The sequence below is a fragment of the Anolis sagrei genome, chromosome 3, assembly GCF_037176765.1.
Source record: "Anolis sagrei isolate rAnoSag1 chromosome 3, rAnoSag1.mat, whole genome shotgun sequence".
Lineage (NCBI taxonomy): Eukaryota > Metazoa > Chordata > Lepidosauria > Squamata > Dactyloidae > Anolis > Anolis sagrei.
Window position 1 is genome coordinate 59,752,258 of NC_090023.1, and position 24,430 is coordinate 59,776,687.

The 24,430-nt window shown below is 39.6% G+C and overlaps 1 protein-coding gene across 14 annotated transcripts in view; it reads right to left on the minus strand.

Annotated features, from left to right (window-relative positions):
- The window catches only part of ROBO2 (roundabout guidance receptor 2), a 1,336,704-nt gene that overhangs the window by 84,695 nt on the left and 1,227,579 nt on the right, over window positions 1-24,430 (minus strand). For all 14 annotated transcript variants that reach the window (XM_060770531.2, XM_060770530.2, XM_060770520.2 and 11 more), the window contains 4 exons: window positions 22,734-22,855; window positions 11,367-11,598; window positions 8,640-8,764; window positions 649-820 (listed from right to left, as the gene is read on the minus strand). In XM_060770531.2, coding sequence (XP_060626514.2) covers window positions 649-820; window positions 8,640-8,764; window positions 11,367-11,598; window positions 22,734-22,855 — 651 coding nt within the window. The remainder of the gene's footprint in view (window positions 1-648; window positions 821-8,639; window positions 8,765-11,366; window positions 11,599-22,733; window positions 22,856-24,430) is intronic.

The following is a 24,430-nucleotide window of genomic DNA, read 5'->3' on the forward strand; positions in this document are numbered from 1 at the left end:
GTAATTATTTCCACAGCAATTTAACACATAGTTGAATAGAAATGAGCCACACATTTCTATGCTTTGTTGTTCCTGTCGATCCACCCATTTATGCTTTAGATGTATTTCAGAAGAGTAAGGTCCTAGGCTTGCCTCAGGTTATGAAACTAATTCGGTATGGAAACTAATAAAAAACAGACATTTCAAAGGAAGGAAATGACATTTCCAGCTTTTCTCTGTTTTGACTCAAGACTTTTGTGCTTTGGCATAAGACTGAAAGCACCATCAGCTTAGAATAGCTGATAAACACTGAACCTCAAATGCTCAGACAACTTTAAACATGGCCTTGGGCATCAGTAGCATAAATAAGGAAATGATCCAGCAATCTTAGCAGGCAGAGAACAACACTTCAGTTAGCTATTTTATAAATCTCTCAAACTGCTAAGGTGATAAATTCATAATGCAGCATTACTTTAAGAAAATAATACATGTTTTAATATGTTTCAAGAAAATAAGAGCTATTTCACTTTCATCATGTTGACTTTTTTTCTAAAAAGAAACAGACACCCAGCACATAATGTAGAAAGTGTATTTTTAATGTAGTGTGTGAAAGATATCATACTATGTTAAAGGTGCAAATCATAACAGCAAGCTGTGTGTTTTACTTGCCAATTATTATGGGTTGTGGTTCACTTTTCACTCCAACACCAGCACTGGTACTTGCTGCAACTTCTACTCTGTACTGAATACCTGGATACAGGCCTCCAATTACCACAGATCTAATTGCTGCATCTACAGTCTTGTTTATATGAAATTTGGTTTCATTGCCCAAGCACCAGATCTGAAATATAGAAACAATTGTTTACAACAATTTTCAGCACACAAAAAAGAACACAGTATATTTCCCGCTTTTTTAGGTTACTTAGTAATATTAACAATTTTATAATAATAAATTATATGAATACATTTTTGTATGGATTTTTTCAATTAAGAATTCAAATTAATACAGTGATTCAGATTTATGAAAAGATAGAGAACACACAAAAATCCAGGCAAGCTTTTCCTTGAATGGTTCAGGAAAGAAAGGTTTCAGTAAGCATTTCAGATGTGAAACTAAGAAATAGAGAAATCTGACCATTCCATTATTTGTATTTCCATGAACCCCAGTAAAATATTCCTTCATGGTTCCAAGAAACTATCGCTGAGAAATTAAATATCAAGCCACATATGACTTTAAAGATCTAACTAGAATAACTGACACACTGGTTATATAATGAAGTTAACCCCCAAGGTTTCAATAGATATTGGTCAGCATCCACAACTACACTTGCTGTAGTAGACTTTTTCCTTTTGACAACCTATATGTGACCTCTATATATGGTTGGAAAACACTACTGAAATGGAAGGGGCATTAAACATATTAGGTGATTTCTGTACATGAGATCGACTTTTATATCCATTTCTAACCTATGGTAAATATATACACACACTTTTGCTGAGTTACAGGGATGGAAAGTTATAAAGCATTCAGGGTCTTGTTAATATATGGGGTACTAACATGACTAAATACCATCTGTAGTGAGTGACATCAAGGCATTCTATTGTGAAATCAGACAATTGCTGTTTTAACAATATCTTGGAGGGCAAAAATGACATATAGTATTTCATGACATAGCATGTTCCTTTCTTTCTTTCTTTCTTTCTTTCTTTCTTTCTTTCTTTCTTTCATGTTTGCTTGTTATTTCACTATAGGGAAAAATGACCCCACAACTTCTGACAGTAAACACTAAGTTTTTCAGGAACTTAGGTGGAGAGTTAGGTATTTATCATAATGGCTGAGAAATACCTGGAACAGGTAGCTGGAAAGAGTTGCGGTTTTCTAATATTATTCAGCACTGTTTGAACCCAACTACCAGCAAATAAGTGAAGGTACACCTTTTGAAAATACTCCTATACAGTGAAAGGGATATTATTTACCAATTTCTGAAATGTAATAATTGATTTGTTCATTAATTTCACCCACGTATTCAGAACAGACACCCTGATCAAACTTGTGGAGCTCTTTTTAAAATATTAAATGAAGCACAATTTATTTCAATTGCAATCCAAGTAGCAACATATATAACATATATAACAGAGTGATTCTATTTTTTATGAAAAAATAATCAAGTCATGGTATGATATCTGCTTGTATATTGGAACCACTGGGAATAGTTTTATGCATTCAGATGACAAAAGGAGAAAATACCTCTCCATGATTCCTAAAAACATGCATACATTTTAATCATTAAGGTGTTTGTATGTGTGAGAGAAACAGAGCATATGGGAAAGTGAGAGAGAGATTCCATGTGTACAATTGCTGTTAAATTCAGTTTACACAAATATAAATAAAATACAAGTCATAGCCAAATTACCAATGGCCACTGTGAGACACAACCCATATCAAAAGCATTATGAATCTGATGAAAAATCCCTTTTCTATAGAAGGGGAAAAAATGCAATAAAGAAATTCTGCATGGCAGAGTTGTTATTACCCATATAACAGGTTAACTCATAGAATCATAGAATCAAAGAGTTGGAAGAGACCTCATGGGCCATCCAGTCCAACCCCCTGCCAAGAAGCAGGAATATTGCATTCAAATCACCCCTGACAGATGGCCATCCAGCCTCTGTTTAAAAGCTTCCAAAGAAGGAGCCTCCACCATACTCCGGGGCAGAGAGTTCCACTGCTGAACGGCTCTCACAGTCAGGAAGTTCTTCCTCGTGTTCAGATGGAATCTCAGTACAAGGTTTACAAACCAACTTTCACAGTGCACAGTATGACCTCTTGAAGAACAAATATAATTTTATTGTAATGAATCATATAATTGTCAATATTTAATCAGATTTCAGAAAATTAGAATTAACAGATCTATACTTACACTAATTACCATTGTACTAAATCCAGGTTTGAATGAAATGATTCTCAATGCATGAGATAATCCTGCAAGTTTAAGAAAGTGGGAATTTTCAGCAATAACCCCTCCTCTCTGTAGTTCTTAGTGTTCTGATGTAAAAATTTGACAGTCTAAAAGATTCTTCAGAATAATGAGCAAAATATTATTAGGAAGCTGTAAGATGGAAAAGTAATCAATGAGAATTCCTACTCATCTTTCCATAATTGGGAAAGGTTATGGTAAATCTTTTTTATTCAGAGCATCCATTTGTAATTCAAGCTATTCTCTTCAAGTTCAAAATGTTGGGTTAGACTAATCAATGTAATTAAGAATATAGAAATTTGGTTTTTCCCTGGTTCAGAGGTTAATATCAGTAACAATTGTGTCCAAATACCTATTGATTCTGGTTTTTGTTTTACAATGATGGCATGTCTTGTCTTCCTTTATCTCCAAGCAGATCATGCTTGTTATTAGAAGACATCGATGGATTTGATGTCAGTGGAGTAGTGAATCTCTTGCTTAAAGATAAAGGAAGGTAAGCCAGATTCCGAAGGAGCTGTCCAAGGTTCTGAGTGTAACCCCAGATAAATTCAGCCCTTGGACAACCTTTAGTGTTTGGACTAAAAGATGAAACAGATTCTTGATTTCACCAGCCTCTTCCGTGTACCATGAAGCAGTTGCTTTGGGTAAGAGATTCCAAAGAAGCTGCCATTTCCCTACCTTTTTCTTCTATCTTCCCTGTATATTTAAAAATAAATAAAAATGAATTCTACTACTATGCTGGAGGGAAGGGGGTACTCCTCTTATTTTGATTTTTTACTTGAGGTACAAAAACGTCAAAGGCTGGGTCTCATGACAGTTCCTTTGAAGAGCTTCAAAAGCTGTTTTCAGACCAGCAAGGGAGACTGTCAGGAAAAAATGATAAACCTCAGTTGGCAAATGCAAACTTTTGCATGTGCCTAGAGGGAATTCATTTTTCATATAGTAATATGGGGAAAAAGGGAAAACTGAAATTGCTTTGTAGCTTGGGTTCAGTCAATGGCAACAGATTTGTTACATCAGAGATGAACCGAAGATTTAGCAGGTTTTACTTTTTTTTCTCTATGGTAGTAAACATGCACCCCTTTTCTTCTTTCTTGGACTCACTGAGATCCTCAATAAAAGCATTTTTCATATTCCTAAACTTGTATGATCTCCAAGAAGGATTTTTTTCTAATTATTTTGTCATTTAAGAGGAACACACTTGGGACAACAGAGTTTTTTAATCTCTTTGTTAAGTAATACAAGTCCATTGGATATTGTTGGAATAGCAGGCATTGCTCATACTGCCCTAAAAACTAAACAGTATGATTAACAAGTAGTGCAAATATACCTGCCTTTTTGCTTCCATTAAATGAGCAGGGGTGGCAATCTTTATTGGGGAAACATGCACCTCTCCATGTACCCCTTTTCTTCTTTCTTGGACTCACGGAGTCAGTCCTGGTTGCCATTACAGATGAACATCGCCAGTCTGATAGCGGCGGATCGGCGCTACTGGTACTTCTCGACCTTGCTGCAGCATTTGACACCATTGACTATGATCTAATGATTCACCGTCTTGCCATGTCCGGAGTTCTCGGTCAGGCCCTTAATTGGTTCAACTCATTTCTCCGAAACGGGAGTCAGTGCGTGGAGTACATGGATCAAGTCTCTGATAGATCCCCCCTTCTATGTGGGGTCCCCCAAGGTGCAATTCTCTCCCCTCTTCTCTTCAACATCTACGTTAGACCTCTTGCTAGTTTGGTCCGAAGTTTCGACCTGAACTGCTACCAATATGCGGATGACACCCAACTCCTTTTGTGCTTGGAACCTGGAGCAACGTCATTACCAGACAACGTCACCTTATGTCTGGAGGCTCTGTCGAACTGGCTACGTGCTAGTAGACTGAAGGTGAACCCAGCAAAGACTGAGATTATCTGGCATGGCCACCTGACAGGTCTGATTCATCTGCTACCCACCTTCGATGGTGCTGCCCTATCTCCATCGTCCACTGTTAAGAGCTTAGGTGTTGTTTTGGATTCACAGCTGACAATGGAAGCTCAGGTTGCTGCTGCCAGCAAACAGGCCTTTTTCTATCTATGACAAGTGAGGCAATTCGCATCCTACCTATCGGATGAGGCTCTGGCAACAGTCATCCATGCCATAGTCACATCTAGGCTAGACTATTGCAATGCCTTGTATGTTGGCATTCCGATGTCTATGACCCGAAAGCTCCGTATTGTTCAGAATGCGGCAGCCAGGTTACTCATGCCCATGAAATGCCATATAACACCAGTGCTACAGCACTTACATTGGCTTCCAACTGATTACCGTGGTCTGTATAAGATGCTAGTTCTGACCTTTAAAATTCTTTACGGTCAGGGTCCATCGTACCTTAGGGACCGTCTCTTCTTCTCCCAGCATCGGAGGTCGCAATGACCAGCCCAACTCTATATATCAGGCCCTAGAGAAGTGCACTTGGAAAGTTTCAGACACAGGGCTTTTTCTATTTCTGCCCCTGCCTTATGGAATTCCTTGCCTCCCTATATGAGAGCCATGCGTGATTTAGGGCCTTTTACTCTAGCACTTAAGACCTGGCTTTTCACTAAAGCATTTGATCTATGTTAATCATTAATTTCTGTATGTATATATTTTTATCTTTTACAATTTAGCTTGTAAATCACCTAGAGCATCTTGGATGGAGGGTGATTAATAAGTAATTAAATATGATGATGATGATTCACCCAAATATCCAATTCACCATGGAAAAAGAAAATGAAGGAAGACTGCCTTTTCTAGTCATCCATAAACCAGATCAACAATTGGGTCACACCGTTTACAGAAAACCCACACACACAGATAGATATCTACATAAAAACTCCAACCATCACCCTAGTCAAAAAAGAAACACCATTAAAGACTTGGCAGACCATGCAAAACAAATCTGCCAACCCCACCTCCTCCAAGATGAACTGAACCACCTAAACTGGGCTCTACAGGCCAATGGATACTCCACCTCAGACATCAGAAGAACTGCAAGACCGAGAACAAGCCACGAGAGTAAAGACAAAGATCCATCCAGAGGAAAAGTCTTCTTGCCATACATCAAGGGAACCACTGACCGCATAAGGAAGCTGATGAGGAAACACAACATACAAATGATCTACAAACCCACCAAGAAAATCCAACAAATGCTACGTTCAGCAAAGGACAAGAGGGATCCTCTTACTTCTGCAGGAGTCCACCGTATACCATGCAGCTGTGGACAAGTCTACATAGGGACCACCAAACACAGTGCCCAAACACAAATCAAGGAACATGAAAGGCACTGCAGACTACTTCAACCAGAGAAGTCAGCCATAGCAGAGCACCTGATGAACCAACCTGGACACAGCATATTATTTGAGAACACAGAAATGCTGGACCACTCTAACACCCACCATGTCAGACTACACAGAGAAGCCACTGAAATCCACAAGCATGCGGACAGTTTGAACAGAAAGGAGGAAACCATGAAAATGAACAAAATCTGGCTACCAGTATTTAAAAACTCTAAAATTACAACAGCAAAACAACAGAGAGGAAACAATCTGGGACATCTCTATGCAGATGATGTCCAAATCTGTCACTCCTTTCCACCTGTCACCAAGGAGGCTGTCCAGACCCTAAACCGGTGCTTGGCTGCTGTGTCGGACTGGATGAGAGCTAACAAATTGAAATTGAATCCAGACAAGACAGAGGTCCTACTGGTCAGTCGTAAGGTCGAACAGGGCATAGGGTTACAGCCTGTGTTAGATGGGGTTACATTTCCCCTGAAGACGCAGGTTCGCAGCTTGGGAGTGATCCTGGACTCATCGCTGAGCCTGGAACCCGAGGTCTCAGCAGTGGCCGGGAGAGCTTTTGCACAATTAAAACCTGTGCGCCAGCTGCGCCTGTACCTTGGCCACGGTGGTCCACGCTCTTGTTACATCCCGATTAGATTACTGCAACGCACTCTATGTGGGGTTGCCTTTGAAGACTGTTTGGAAACTCCAACTAGTCCAGTGGGAGGAAGCCAGACTGCTCACCGGAGAGTCATACAGGGAGCATACCACCCCCCTGTTGTGTCAGCTCCACTGGCTGTCGATCCAATTCCGAGCACAATTCAAAGTGCTGGTTTTGACCTACAAAACCCTATACGGTTCTGGCCCAGTGTATCTGTCCGAACGGATCTCCCTCTATGTCCCACCTCGGAGTCTAAGATCTTCTGGGGAGGCCCTGTTCTCGACCCCGCCTCTATCACAAGTGAGATTGGCAAGGACGAGAAGCAGGGCCTTCTCAGTGGTGGCCCCTCACCTATGGAATTCACTCCCCGGGGAAATTAGATCAGTGACATCCCTCCTTTCCTTTAGGAAAAAAAATGAAAACTTGGATTTGGGACCAGGCATTTGGACATTCTGGCAGCTAAAGAAAGGACTTGATGATGGACAGGAATTGACTAAACGGAATGGAACTATGGAACTCTGAATGCTGAACATGAGATTAGTTTTATTGATTGTGTTATGTACTGATTGTTTTAACTTGCTTATTGTTTTAACTGCTGTTTTGTATGTATGTATATCTTGTGTAGACATCAAATCGTGCCTTTTTGTAAGCCGCCCTGAGTACTATCACCATAATATCATCTAGGGTTGAGAAGGGCGGGGTAGAAGTACCAGAAATAAATAAATAAATAAATAAATAAATCTACTCACCTCTCAACAAAAGATTGCCCCAGGCACTGCCAGGCCATCAACTGCTAATCAAGGTGGTCAGTTGAAACATTCACACCTAGCTCCAGCTGACTAGAGTCCTTTGTCCCACCCTGGTCATTCCACAGATATATAAACCCTTTTTCCTATTTCCAACAGACCTCACTACCTCTGAGGATGCTTGCCATAGATGCAGGCGAAACGTCGGGAGAGTATGCCTCTAGAACATGGCCATATAGCCTGTAAAAACCTACACCCCAAAGTACACACTGCCAGTAGGCATTTAAAGGTATACTACACATTTTAAAAAGTCCCAAGAAAGTTCAAGTTCAGGCAAAAAATGTGCTGCAGTAGATGGCAGTGTATCCCAGATCCAGGGTGAAAATGGCTTTCAGATTGTAAACATCTGCCACTACTGAAGTACAATAAAGAGGCTGCTAAAAAATCCTCTAAGGGTATGACTGGGCAGCAGGGAAATTAGCCACCCCTTGGGAGGTACATGATTACCTCCCCTGCTAATTATGAATTCCTTTTTTTCCCCACCAATATGCCTCTGGTGCACTGGTAAAGGGTAATTTGGTCTCAATTTGTAGATAAATTGAGTAATAGAATGGAAATAATATTTTGGAAATAGAAAACGGAATGGTTTTTGACAACTTTCTTACAGTAAGAGAAAAATTATAGTTAAGAAGAACAGTGCAGGCCTTGTACCATCTGCTGGATTTTCTGTTATTTTTCTTGTGCTATTATAGTTTTTATGGTTGGTTTTTAACCGGTTTAAAGTTTTGATAACTTATTTACTTGTTATGTTCTGTATTTTGTGAATCACTACAATGAGTCACTACACAGCAGTGTTGGGGATGATGATACATACAGATCAGTTTTAAAACCAAAAAGAATATAGATTAGATATTATTGTCAATAAAAATGCATGTGCCATTTTAGTTGTCGGTTTCTGCTTCTATTTCACTCTTACCCTATATTCTTGAATTATTCCATTTTGGTGGTCTGGTGGTGGAGGATCCCATGAAATGCTGATACTGGTGCTGTTGTGGTTTCCAACTGTGAGGACAGTAACAGATTGTGGAGGGGCACTTGGAGCTGTACAAAATAGAAGCAGCAAAAGTGAATAAAAATACTTTTTCAGGAAATCTGTAACTGTTTTTAAGAAGGGGGCTGAACATTGGATGGCAGGTCATTATTAACTTATTATTACAAGTTTAGAAGTGAGCATGGATATACAATGGCACACAAGAGTGAAATTATTGGCAGGGTTGAGAGCTTCATAAGTTAGTCAAAATACTACAACTGGAGGATGTTGCTAATGGAAAAAGCTACATTCAATGTGGATCGAGCACATTCCAATGCTCCTGTATATACTTCATAGTGTTGCTTTATACAATGTAAGAATCTTCAGTACGTCATGTGAATATTCAGAGCTAGGGAATACAAAGGAATCTGCCTCTCAGGTAAGTTGTCCAGCACTAATGAAAAACACTGCCTAAAATCTGTTGATGTGGCAAGAATTGGAGATATTTTTTAAACTCATTTGATTTACATGCTTGCCCATATGCATATCCACATATCTCCGAAACACATAATATAGAATGTTCTGTCTTCATCTGTACAATATTACCACAGTAAAAGCTGACACCATAATATAAATTAAACCATTTCCCTGAGAGTGTTGCAGTTATTAAATGGACCACACTGAAAAATAACATTTTAAAACCATTTTCTCATTTCCCTTGCTGCTGACTTGTGGGGAACACCATGCCTGATTCTTGACAGGTCAATTATTCCAGTGCTCAGCTCCTTCCCACAGATATTAAAGCACCCAAATCGCTGCTCATCTTTTCCAGACAAAACCAAACAGAATTCCATTTGTTACTTTCACAAGGCCAAAGAGGCAAGAGATGAATGGATGAAGAATTGTGACAAATGTGTGATCTCCAGGAAAAGAAGGGGGAAAACCTGTGGTTACAATCATTTTTCCCATTTAGGTCCCAGAAGAAGCATTTCTTCTGAAATTAGATTCATATTTAAATGTCTGCCCTGCTAAGAACATATATACTAAGATGGAAAATTTTTTTTAGCATATTCTCATCACACCTCTGAAGCTTTCTTTTTAGCACAAATTTTTCCCCTTGTTACATTGCCATTTCCCAAAGTAGAAGTGTGCATCAAGGCATGCAATATGATAGTTTTTAGAAGATTGCCCTTTTCCTTCTGAGAAGGGAACCATATTTATTAAAATAAAATCTACTACAGATTACATCTGATAAAACATAAACCTAAGATAATTATATAGATAATTAAAGAGCCAAAGAAACATTTTATGGAATGATACCTTTTGAATACCATATTCTTTCCACATAGTCCTATAAACAATCTGCTATACAGACAGACACTTTGAGAACCCTTTTTTAAAATGAAGCATTTGACATTTAACTGTTGACAATACAATTTGTTACAGTCTTTTGTTGTGGGAAGGGGACACTAAGAAGCAGAGTGGCTGAAGGTTATATAAATCTACACAGCAGCTTACTGCCTGTGAGTTTAACATATCTATAGGCAGGGTTATTCCTAAACTCTTTGCTCAGAACCAAACAGCAGTCATCATATAAAATTACTTGAGCCTCAAAACACATTACTGGGGAGCTGTAGATTTAAATGAGGTATGCAAGCATCATTTTAGTTGACTGTTTGCTTGTTTGATACCACATTTCCCCTAATTTTCATGCAGCATGTACAGCTTAAGATGTGCTTCATGCAATAATGGGGACAGCCATGTCATCTAGTCCTCATTCAGTCTACACAACTACCATGTATATATCTCCTAAAACTCTCATGTTGTTAATTTCCCAATATGTGGTATTCAGATGAGTACTATCACCATAATATCATCTAGGTGTTATAGTTAATAGCCCTACAAATTTGTCTGAATAATTATTTTCAAGCAATCTAAACTTGCACCCTAGGCAATCACAACTTATGGTATATATAACATTATGCCTCACATAATGAAAGAACATAATTGGTCTCACTTTTTGGCCTCAACTTCTAATGTAATGCGTAAGGAAGACATCTTTACCTCCTTTTCCATACCATTGCTGGTTCTATACATGTTTATTATTTTCCTCCCTTTGGTCACCTTTGTTAAATGATTTTAGCTTTTCCTCTTTATTGCCTTTTTGTATTTTCTACAGATTTATGACATCTTTTTGACACTGAAGAACCAGAATTCCAGATTTGCCACAGAACAAACTGATATGAAGATACAATGATTCTGCATGTACTGTTTCTAAGTACTTCCCTAGATATCCGTAGCAGACAAAACTGAATTTTGTTTTATCACTTGATCTTTTGTTTCACTTGGTTTAGAGGTTCTTGGGAGCTCTGCGTAGTCCAGCTGGCCTTTCACAATTCTATGCCTCAATTGTGGTTACTCATTTAACTACTCATAATTGACGATCAAGTTAAATGTTAAAGGTATCAGTGTATTTTTTTCAAAGATGACTGTTAATCTCTACTCACAACTTATGGGACTTGATATCAAGGAGTTTCCTCTGGAAATAACATTGAAATAAAACATGGTTTTGTTTGTCCAATGACCAAATGTATGGAAGACTTGCACTGGAAAAAGTGGGTCATGGTTTCACTCAACTTAGCTAAACAGGTGTCTGCTATTTTGTTTACTTGCCTTCTTCCGTGGTACGAGCAGATTTTGATTCACTGTCCATCCCTTGAAACTCATTGAAATAAGGTCGGACTTTTATTTCATACGTCACTCCTTTTTTCAAATTGACTAGGACAGCACTGCGCTCTGTAGGAACCTTAACATCCAGAGTCTGCCATGCAGAAGGTGAAGGTAGGCCTGATGTCTGACGATATATGACTCGATAACCTTGAATAAACTGGGATTGGCGGTCAACCTGATACAATAAAGACAAGCATTTCTGCCATCAGATAAAGGAGGAATTTTACTTCATTCTTTCTGAATTGCCTTTCAACATGTCTTATGAAGCAAAACTGTGATGGACAATTTGTGCTTGTCCAAGCATTTTTCTCCCTCTATTATTACCGAGCACTAAAAGCTATACTATTTGAAAAAAGGGAGATATACAAGCAAAATAGACAAAATATCAGTGTTATGCAAATAGCCACTTGTGTTGAGTTATTAACTCTAGTCCACGAAGATTCAACAAATAGGAATTTCTTTTTCTTGACAGTTTGCTAAGCTCACCAGAGATTTTCCATATTTAGAATTATACTGCTGTAAACAATATATAGAGTTAATAAATGCAAGGTTAAAATCTGAAACCATCTTCATACAACAGTATAAAGAGATAAAGGCAACTGATGCCAAAATCATTAACTTCAATGGGAAACACACATATAAAGGACAAACAAGAAACTGAAATCAAATGTATGAAATCAAGTTATCAATCAACTCCATCGAAACAGCCATTGTTAAAAACATATGTTAAGCTTCTATTTTATAAACTTCTCTAGATATACTTTAAGAGAATTTATTCACTGAAAGAAGGACATAACTCACAATAATGGGTTGTTAATACTGACAGAATCAAGCTGTGTTTTTAAAAAGAACATTAAGCAGCTGCTTCCAAATGAAGGGAGTCTGTAAATCAGAACAAATTGTTTTTATACACATTTTAGTTTCATTAATTAAATGCTTTATGGACACTGACTTTATGAACCTAGTGTTTAAAATAAAACACATTCCTAACTCCTTTTAATAGTTTGTCCCATGTAGGCACAACCTACTACATCCATGGTTATGATGCAACAATACAAAATAAGGAATATTTGGTATTCTATTCACACACATTTCACCAGAAATATTTAACTTTTGCAACTTTTTAAACTTGTAAAATTTGGAATGAGACAATGAGAAATGTTAAGTTTAGTCTGCACACTTGTACTTGTGCATGCACAGACAATGGCGAAGCAAAAACCAGAGAAGTATTAACTTTCCACACATAGCAAAACAAGATGAAAGAAAAACATATCTTCTGCTCCCTTCAGTAAACCAGTTGACATATATGAAAGAATTGTCCTATCGAGATACAGAACACTGCAGCCATAAAATAGCATGATTTACTGAATGTGCTTTTTCAGTCAACCATAAGCTTAAATCTTGAAATATTTTATGGTACTGGATTTAAATATTCTGTTCACATCCAGAGGCAGAGCTGTAGAAACTTCATGGCCCAATTTGCAATGGCAACTCAAAATAAAAGGAAGGAAGCAACTGCTCCTTCTTTGTAATGCTGGCTGCTTTCTGATTTTCCCCATCAATTATATTTCACGTTATCTTGCTCTTTGTGTCCCCCCTTACTTTAATAAACTGCTTCTCTTGAACTCTGATGTTCTTTAGTGCATTCTTATTAAACCACAATACATATCCCATTACTTTTCATTTCCAAATATTTTTCCATTATAGTCTTTTCCACTGTCTTATACATCTCATTAGTAGTCCAGAAATTATATTTCAGGCTTAATAGCAATCAACTAATCAATCTTATAGTAAACATGAATATACTCAAAGTGCCATGCAGCCCCTTCTACTAAATAAGTAGCAACTTGCTACAGAAATGCTAATAATGCAGAAAGCCTAACATTGAGTGTAGATGTCTTCTCAAAACCAATCCCAAACCCACTTTCCTAGAAACCTCTGGAAAATCCATCAAGTACATTTACCCCTTCTCAAAACAGTCTTTTCAAGAAAGAAACTCTCTCCAGAGTTTTCTATTATACACTGCAACATATCGCCTTGACAGGTAGCCTTTTGTTTTTATTCTTAATCTGCACCCAGAGGACAAAACAATGAGAATTGATCCTCTTCCTCTCATTATGTACTGTGGAAAGGTAGAGGTAGAGACAAAAATCCAGTTGCAAGATGACAATACTATGAAGCAGATATAGATAAACCTGATGATGAAGCAGAAGTGTTCTTGGACACAATTTTAACACAAATCTTAGTGCTAGAAGAAACAATAATGTGGAAGGAATGGGTTCCACACCACAAAAAAAGCAGTTCAATATGTTTCTGCCAACCTTTTATTCAAAACTAACACTATGCACATGTTCAATAAATCAATCAGAACAGTTAAGTCTTGTGTAAGTAAAAGGAGTTATTTTGAATCTTCTAGAGCAGGGGATCGCAAACCTTTTCAGCTGCAGAGCCCTTTATAAAGCAAAAGTTTCGCATGGAGCCCCAATAAATGTTTATATATTATATTATATTATATTATATATAATGTGTGTGTGTGTGTGTGTGTGTAGATGGCATAGTTGAGCCCGTTATTATTTGAGAACACAGAAATGCTGGACTGCTCTAACAGCCACCATGTCAGATTACACAGAGAAGCCACTGAAATCCACAAGCATGTGGACAATTTCAACAGGAGAAAACCATGAACATGAACAAAATCTGGCTACCAGTATTTAAAAAAAACCTCTAAAATCATAACAGTAAACAAAGAACAACTTACAAAAACAGTGGAACTCCAGACAAGAAACAATCATAGACAGCTAATCACCTCTCAACAAAGGAATCCCCTAGGCAGTAAGAAGCCACACCTTGAAAACTGCTAGGGCATTAAATGCTAATCAAGGTGGCCAATTGAAACATTCACACCTACCTCCAACAGACAAGAGTACAGTATTTTCTCCCACCCTGGACATCCCACATTTTCCCCATTTTCCTAGTTTCCAACAGACCTCACAGCCTCTGGGGTTGACTGCAATAGATGTGTGTGAAACATCAGGAGAATCTTCATGAAGCCCTTATATTAATGTATAGGTTAACTATTTCACACTTGAGGATTGTAATAAAACTTGATTTAATTTTTATATTTTTATATTGTCCTAAGAAATTCATTTTTTGAAAATTAAAATTAGTTTCTACATTATGTCCAATATCTCATCAATTTATTCTCACTGACTTATGTATTTATATTTTAATAAAGCTAATTAAAAATTATAATCCACAGGTGTTGACTATAATGACAACCCCCACAAAATTGAAAATTTCAATATTGTAGCTTTAAATCTCTTTTTCTTGTCTCATATATATATATATATATATATATGTCAGGACTTGGTTTCCTGGCCTTGGATGGTGGCGCAAAAAACCAGATTCCTGACATGGAGAACCGATAAGGATTTGCAGCTGGTGGCCTTGGGAAGGGCAGTTGGTGGTTTGGCGGGGAATACTGAGCGGGATCTTCAGTCGGCGGGAAGAGGGGATTCGAATGTGGGGGAGGGTATATAAGGGTTGACTTGTGTCTGTATGCCAATCCTGGCTTTCATTGTGTATTCGTGTCCAGTAGTAAAAGTTTCCTGATTGATTACGGATTGGCGTCCTGTGTATTTTCTGGGAGCGGCTGCTGTGAACTTACATTAAGCCAGGATTGGCATACAGACACAAGTCAACCCTTATATACCCTCCCCCACATTCGAATCCGCCACTGCGAGCAGTGGGCGCAGCGTTGAGAGGGGGAGCAGCGGAGTGGTACGTCCAGCTCCACGCCAGGCGCGATCCATGTTTGGGATCTACGAGGCGGTTCCTGGCTGCGATGGAGGCACGCTTCAGGGATCCGCTCGAGAGGGTCCGGGCGAGGGAAAGGCTGCAAACGATAACGCAAGGCCATCGCTCTGTATCCGAATACGTCGAGGAGTTCCGATTGAGAGCAGAAAAGGTGCCGGAGTGGTCCAATACCACTAAGGTACAGATATTCAAGGAGGGCCTGCGGAAGGAGATCTTAACCTGGGCACTTCATCGCGATGATCCGGAGGAGATGGGCGGATGGATCGAGCTGGCTGGCCGTGTCGAGACGACATTGGCCCAGGTTAAGCAACACCAAGGAGCGGCGCCGCAGCAGACGAGAGCAAAGGAGGAGAGTCGGAGGACGGAGAGAGGCACGACCGGGAAAGCCCCAACCGGAGGGTCCAAGGAGCAGAGGGGCGGCTGTTTTGTATGCGGTCGCCTTGGCCATCGGGCTGCCGAATGTCGACAAAGGAAAGGGGGAGATTCCCATTTCCCAAAGTTCAAACCGGCCGCAGGGAAGAGAGCGGAGGAGAGCCCCCCTTCTAGGGCCCCAGTGGGAGATCTGGTGAGTCACAGCCCAGGAATGCTAGTGTTCCCGATCAGGCTAGAAGGGGAGGGGAAGTGGGCTAGCTGCAAAGCCCTCATGGATTGCGGCTGCTCAAGAAACATTATAACCCCAGAATTAGCAAACGAACTTAAATGTGAGAAAACCCCCTTGCAAAGCCCCATAGCATTCTCGCAGCTGGATGGCTCAGTGGCGGCTGGAGCCCCGGCGCGATTTGAAGTGGGAGAAGTGAGATGTAAAGTGGGGAGCTGGGAAGGCGGCATAACCTTCGTAATATCCCCTATGGCTACTTACAATGTGATACTGGGGATGCCATGGTTAAAGGAAGCTAACCCACAGATCAATTGGAGGGAAGGCAGCATAGCCTTCCAGAGCGAAGAAGGGGGGGAGTGTTGCAAGGGGGAAGAAGGCACAGCAGGCGGAGTGCAGGAGATTCCCCCTGAGTACAGAGACTTTGAGGATGTATTTGACGAAAAGGAAGCAGATCAGCTTCCCCCTCCTAGGAGGGTCGAAGTAAAGATTGAACTCAATGAGGATGCTAAGTTGCCCAGGAGTAGATTGTACCCCATGTCGGTCAAGGAGATGGAGGAACTGAGGAAATATATTGATAAGAACTTGGCCCGAGGGTTTATAAGACCATCCGAATCACCCTTGGGGGCCCCAGTGCTGTTTAGGCACAAAAAGGACGGCTCGTTGAGGCTGTGTGTGGACTATAGGGGGCTGAACGCAGTGAGCACCACCAACAACTACCCCATGGCACTAACTAAGGACTTGCTATCGAGACTGTCAGAAGCAAGGGTGTTCACGAAAATTGACTTGATCGAGGTTTATCATAAGCTACGCATAAGGCCCGAGGACAGGTGGAAAACGGCATTCACCTGTGCGCTCGGCCACTTTGAATTTTCCGTCTGCCCATTTGGGCTCAAAGGCTCTGGATCAGCATTTATGCAAATGATTAATGAGGTGCTACACCCATTATTGTATCGCGGGGTGTTTTGCTATGTGGACGATGTAATTGTGTTTACCCGGGATAGACGATCTTATGTTAAATTGGTGAGAGAGGTGCTCCAGAAATTGAGGGAGGCAAAATTGTTTGCAAAGCTGCCAAAATGTGAGTTCAATAGGGAGCAGATAGAATTCCTGGGATACCGAATCTCCAAGGGCGGGATAGCAATGGATCCGGCAAAGGTGGAGGACGTTAGGGGGTGGAGCCCTCCCCAAACGCGCAAACAGTTGCAATCGTTCCTCGGGTTTGCAAATTTCTATCGGGGTTTCATAGAGGACTTTGCTCAGGTGACTCTGCCCTTAACTGAACTGCTGAAGACGAAGGGAAAGGGGGAAACGGTAAAGGTACGATCCCCGGGAGCAAAGTTAAATTGGTCAACAGAGTGCCAAAGGGCTTTTGAAGAACTGAAACGCAGGTTCACTGAGGAACCAGTCTTGATCCACCCCGATTTGACCAAGCCGTTCGTGATCCATTGTGACGCCTCAGATTGGGCTTACGGGGTGGCCCTGATGCAAAGGGATCCAGAAGGGAGGTTGAACCCATGCGGGTTCATCTCGAAAAAGTTCAGCGAAACTGAACGGAACTGGCCGGTATGGGAAAAGGAGGCTCTGTCAGTCTTGAGGGCTCTAGAAACATGGAGGCACTTATTAGAGGGAAGCGGCATCCCCTTTGAAGTGTGGACCGACCATAAAAACTTACAAAACCTCACTTCACTCAGGCAATTGTCAGCAAAAAAAATAAGATGGGGGCAGTATTTCAGCAGATTTGATTTTAAGCTGCGTTTCCAAAAGAGAAAACAAAATGTGGTCGCAGACACGTTGTCAAGAATGCCGGAGGGTGGAGGGAGGGGGCAAGGCCCAAAAGGGAGCATATTCTCAGAACGGCAGTGGGGCATGGCAGTACAAACCCGAGCACAAACGGAGCGCAGTCAAAAGCGGGTGGGGGTTGAGAGCAAGGACGGGGGATGGGAGGAGGAGCTGAGGCAAGCATGCAAGGAGGATGAGTGGCTGGAAAGAAATAAGGAAAAGGTGGAATGGAAAGACGGATTGGGATTTGTAAACAGGAAGTTATACATCCCAGACAACCTAAGGGAAAAAATGATGGTTAGATGCCATGGCAATAAGGGAGCAGGGCACTGGGGAGTAACAAAAACCCTGAAAATGTTGGCACGTCAGTGTTGGTGGCCCGGGATGAGGGGTGACACCAAACTGTATGTATCCCGATGTAATGCGTGTGCACAAAGTAAGGCAACCACAGAAAAGCCAACGGGGTTATTGCAAAAGGTGGCAGAGCCATCAAAACCTTGGAGGGTAATTGCTATGGACTTTGTGGGCGAACTCCCAATTAGCCGAGGTCAACGCTACATATGGACAGTGATGGATTTATTCTCAAAACAGGCACATTTCATAGCGCTGCCTAAATTGCCATCTGCAGAAAAATTGGCTGAGCTGTTTATCAAACATATCTACAGGTTACATGGTTGCCCGGACCAGGTGATCAGCGATCGAGGGGTGCAATTTACGGCCCGATTCTGGGAAGGGTTCATGCAGTTGATGGGAGTGGAAAGGACCCTGAGTTCAGCGTTCCATCCCATGACCAATGGGGGGGGTTGAGCGCACACAACAGACGTTGGGACTGTTCCTAAGGACATACACAAACCAGTGCCAGACCGATTGGGCCGATTTACTTCCGTTTGCAGAAATCGCATACAATGGGGCCTGTCACGCGTCCACAGGGAAATCCTCCTTTGAGATAGTATATGGCATGGAAGTAACCCCTTTACCAAAGCTGCCGAGTTGGGGGGAAGAGCTGTGGGGAAAGGAAGGGTGGCCAGACAAGATGAAAGCGAATTGGGAGGAAGTGGCGAAATCACTCCGAGAGGCCCAACGAAGGTATAAATTGTTTGCGGACCGGAAAAGGAGGGAGGGAGATAGATTGGAAGAAGGGGAATTAGTGTGGCTGAGCACCAAAAACCTCAAGCTAAATACCCCCTCTCGGAAACTGTCTCCTAAATACATTGGTCCTTTCAGGATTTCCAATAAGATAAATGAGGTGACATATACATTGAAACTGCCGAAGATTTTGGGGAAGGTACACCCAACGTTCCATTGTAGCCTATTGAAAAAATATAAAGGTCCGCTAGACAAAGAAGGGACATGATGGTAATGTATGTTTCCCTTCCAGGAAGAAGAGGAGGAGGAGAGGGACGTTATGTCAGGACTTGGTTTCCTGGCCTTGGATGGTGGCGCAAAAAACCAGATTCCTGACATGGAGAACCGATAAGGATTTGCAGCTGGTGGCCTTGGGAAGGGCAGTTGGTGGTTTGGCGGGGAATATTGAGCGGGATCTTCAGTCGGCGGGAAGAGGGGATTCGAATGTGGGGGAGGGTATATAAGGGTTGACTTGTGTCTGTATGCCAATCCTGGCTTTCATTGTGTATTCGTGTCCAGTAGTAAAAGTTTCCTGATTGATTACGGATTGGCGTCCTGTGTCTTTTCTGGGAGCGGCTGCTGTGAAGTTACATATATATATATATATATATATATATATAGATTAGTCCACCATTTCAAATTGTTCAACAGTTTTGATGATTTTTGTAATCTAATGAACTAATCATACACATCTCTCGTAACTATTATGCATTATCTAAGTATTATGAATTGTGCATTATCGCAGACAAGTTATAATTTCTGTACTACTGGGACAATGGCAGGCCGCATGGTATCAATGCTGTTTCCTAATTAAGTGAACACTGAAGCATGATAGATGAATGTGTCTGATGTTCATTTTGGCTTATGTAAATTCACAAGCCTGACTTTGCTAACAATTCTATTTGTCATATTTATTGTTGAGTCAAAAGTATGACAATGTTTTGAATGAGGTTACAGAATTTCATTTATATCTCCTAACCTCATGTCTAACATGAAACATGTGAACAGAGATAATGATTTACCCAGGGAGTAAATATATTATGCTATGATCTTCTGTAATGCTTTACCAAGTGTTTAGAAGAGTCTTAGAACAAGACATGGAAGTTGTGGATGTTAGGGAGTGAAGGACGGAATAAAAAATTAGAGCAACAGGGACATAGTAAAAACAGAAATAACAGAAGAAATATAGTTGCTTTTTTAAAATGTTAATTGCTATCAAGAGAAATTATTTTTCATATAACTTACAAACAAAGATAAAACTGTATTTCAGTAGAAATTATATCTACTCAACACAAGAATAGGGCTTTGGAGTCCAAGGTTTGGGAAATAGGGCTCCCTTTCTTATTTCACTATAGCTCAATGTAAAAAAAAGTTTTTGGAGCTGATGACCTTTTTTGAGATTTTTTTCTTCTGAATTTTATACATATACAGGCAGTCCCTGAGTTACGAATATCTGACTTACAAACATAGTTACATAGTAAGACAACAGAAAGTGAGAGAAATTTATACCTAGAAAAGGGAAATTCACTTCTGAAAACGTTATCATGGAGAAAAAGTGTTTCCACTGAGGCTTTCTCACCAATTTTATTTCCACAACAAGACAATTTTTTCAAAATCTAATTATCATAGGGACAGAAAGTGAGGTGAAATCTTCTAATCGGGGGCACAGACAGTGAAACAAACACCACAGGGGTGTTAACCATTCACTATGCTCTCGAAAGCTAGAATATATATATATTTGGCTGGTGTTACACTTTAAAAAATGTACATGTTCTGACTTACATAGAAATTCAACTTAAGAGCAAGCCTACAGAAACGAGTACAAGTTCTGGATTCTAACCAAAGCTTGTATGTGGTTGCTGATACATCACTTGCAAGGGAAGAAAGACCTTGAGGGGAAAATGTGTGAGACGGATCTCCATTATAGGGTATTTTCTTATCTTTCAAATAATATGAATTCTAAATAACAGGAGGTAAAAACCATGTGAAATCTAATGGTGAGCAACTCATTATGTAGTGAAAATTGCTACATAACTGTATTTCTTCCTTTGAGTATATTTTTTTCTAGACTAAAAAGCCTTTCTTGCTTGATAATTGCAATTTAAAACCTTTTTCCACTCCTACCTTATTGATTTTAGAAAATATTTTAAAATTATAGTCCACATTGGTATTTTTAGACAGAGAAAAGAGTTTCCAAGTAACTGTTAATAGGACTAAATGAGCAGAACAAAAAAGTGGGAGTGGCAGGTAGTAATGTGCCAGCAGTCAGCATGCCAGACATCTTGCCTGTCATCTGCCAATCCAAATTCCAAACTGCAAGAGGTAAAAATGAAGAGTCATTACTCATCTGACATTTGTCAGCTATGTGAACTCAGTTTTATGCTAAGTTAATATTCCCGGCTTCGCTCTCAGTGTAATATGGATGTTATTATGGATACTCTGGTTAATTAATTGGTTTTGTCCTGGGTGCTGGAAACTTTTTAATTAGCTGCTCTGGCTTTTCTCTTCTTTTTCTGCTTCCTCCCTAAAGCAATTTTATATGTCTCTGGTGGGTATTGTGTGTTGCTTGGCTGGTACTGGGTCATTGCTTTTCTCCTTTACCATGTAAATTGGAATTAGTAATCATAATATGTTACTTTGCTTTTCAGAAAACATCTTTCTTCTTTTCCTTTGAAGAAACATAATGACGCAAACTGACACTTTGCTCAGTTCATCTGAGGCTGGTTTTCCATATGATATATTGCTTTTTTTATGGGGCAAAATTATTCCCTCATCAGAATTTTCAATATTAGTGTTACAACAGATTGTGAGCAAATAACCTCTACAAATTGTCCTTCAGATCTGCTTGAACCAATAATGGGTCTGGACCTGGTTAATGAAATATTTGCCTTCAGAACAGGGCCAAAACATTGACATGTAGGAATAATTGTCCTGAGCAAGTGTTGTAGGGTGACTCATAGTAAGCTGTTTAGTGTCTCCCACTATTAACCTTTCTGTATTTCTGCTCATTTTGAGTCTAACCATAGATCATGTGGTCAAAATAGCACAAAAATCTAAGAAACAATTTTTAGTGAATGTAAAAACTGGTGTCTAGTTGTGAATCCATGTGCAGTACACCTTGCCATGTGACATAGGATAGTATGAATTCTTAAAACTATGTAGTATTTTCTGGCCCACAGGGTTTAAATGAATGTAAGGAAACACAGTATTCCAGTCCCACAGCCAAATTCATCTTACAAAAATATTCTCCTTTTAGCCTGGTGAACAGTTCTCAGATTTCTCATATATGATCCTCCATCTCGCTACTTTCTCCTATAGGGGAACTGCTTAAGGACAGAGCTACTCCTTTAGATGCCACAAGATATTTTGCTGCTATGCTTATAAAGCTCTTCCCTGAAGTAAAAAGCAACACTAAATCTTGTTTTAACAAAAATATTTCAGGTAACGCCAAGATTATAGTGACTTTGTCATCACTGATGTTTACACTCGAGATTCTTTACCTTAGGCATGGATCAGCTAGTAGCACAGAATATTACTACAAAGGTCATTAAGAAACCAATCCCTGTGGCAAGAAGGCCGATTTGGACTGAAGAGAAATATCAAAATATCACTAAATAAGATCACTCAGTGGCTATTCATGCTGAAGAATCTTACAAATATCATTCAAGCATGCTTCAAGAGATATTCTTACACACATTCCACAATGATATCTTTATTGTAATATGAAACATATGGTTAAAATGTTCAATGCAGTACAATAAAGCTATAGAGCCCTTGTTTTGAAATATATATTTTAAAGGCATACCTGTCTCAATGTCTTGTTTTAAATTCAGCTTGATATTTTCCACATAAGTGAAGAATATTATATAGATGGATAGTATACAGGAAAGCTTTTGCTTGGTTGTTTCTGTCTACTAACAATAGTGCAAAAATGAAAAAGGAAACGAAAAGAAGTTTATTCCTTTTACTGCATATTTTCACGAAACACTTACCGTCCAGGTTACTTGAACTGTGGTAGGGGTCAGAACAACAGGATTATGCAGCCTCACAATAACATCCCCGAGTTCTTTTTGGACCTGTCTGTGATCTACACCTTGTGCTGGTGGGCTGATATCTGCCAAGTCAAACACACATGTACACACACCCATAAATTATTTTAATAAGGAAAGTCACTGAGAAGAATCAATTCATTAAAATGATTAAAAAGCTTAATAATCATAATTTAAATTTTCTTAGTGAAATTAGTTTATTCTGAGATCACAGAGTAAAAGAGACTGAATTACAGCCAACAGGGCATGTAACACATGCTTGCTCTTCTAACCACAGTGTTCCTGTGTGTGTATATTGTAAAAAATATGAAAGACTCCAATGCTTTTTCTAATCATAGTAAATGTAAATGGTGTTTGCCTCATCATTTACTTCATCATAGTAAATGATGAAAAAGTTTTGAAACTTTTAAGTAGTAATAGCTTTGATATACAATGAAATTGTAGGTCGGTTTTTATAGAATAGCATCAAAGGATGTTCCCACAACTGAAACCGGATGTATTACTTGCAACACTATATCAGAGTTTTATTAAAATGTCTCTTCAATAATTGCATATAACCATAAAAGACAATAAGTTGTAGAAATTGGAAGAGGTATACATGTACAGCTCTATAAAATGACATTTTGGTTAGTTCCTGAGCATTTGTACAAAGTGCATAGAAACAGAAAAAGACAAAACATGCTAAGCTAACTAAATGGGTCTCCCTTTCACAAACTGTTGTTGCATGCAATCAAGTAATTTCTGATTTATGATGATCCTAAGGCTCAATATGGTGGAGATCCTAGAGTTCAAACTGATACCCCATACGACCCCTTCCAATTCTTTGATTCTAAGGCAGACTTATCACAAGGCTTTCTTGGAAAATTTGTTCAGAGGGGATTTGCACTATTAGGTTTTCACTCTATCAGAAGATTAGCACAAACTATTCACAGGTCAGGATTTATTCTGTGCAAAATTCACATATGGGTTTCTTTTGAAGAAATAGTCTTTTCTGCACAGTAAATGGTTATTGTTCCTTCATGACTAGAGCCTATGGTAAGAAATACCTATTTTAAATGATATTATGCACCAGTGCTTTTAGCTGTTTCTTTCCCATGTAACGGCTAGTGTGAATAGGCTCCCCCCCCCCCCCCCCGGGTTTCAAATTTCTTTGTAAGGCAGGCTTGGATGAGAACACCATTTGAAATTACATCAAAACGTTATGCTAAGTGTCACCTGAATTCATTATTTAATTTCACTAAACTGTAGAATAACACAAAAGCTGTCAGGGTTACATATGCCCATGTGGACAGCTTGCGAAAACAGGACTTACAACAGAAATTGAAGTAAATAAAATAACTGTTTTAATGAATGAAAGTTTTTTTCAGTCTGTCAGGTAGAATCTGACATAACAAGATTATGGCCAACCTGCACAGAACTCACTGAAGGTCCAGGAGGCAAATGAGCCTGTTTTCTGGATTTCTCTCAAGGGATCAAGATAATTTGAGGCACTCTCCTAGCATTCAAACAACATGTGGAAATTGGGATATTGTTTGCAAGGAAATTATTTAAAATGTTGCTGCTCAATGTGTCCAAAATACCTTTGAGAAGAGTTATCCCTAGCAGTTCATGTAATGGGTTTGATTTCTGTATGTGGAAAC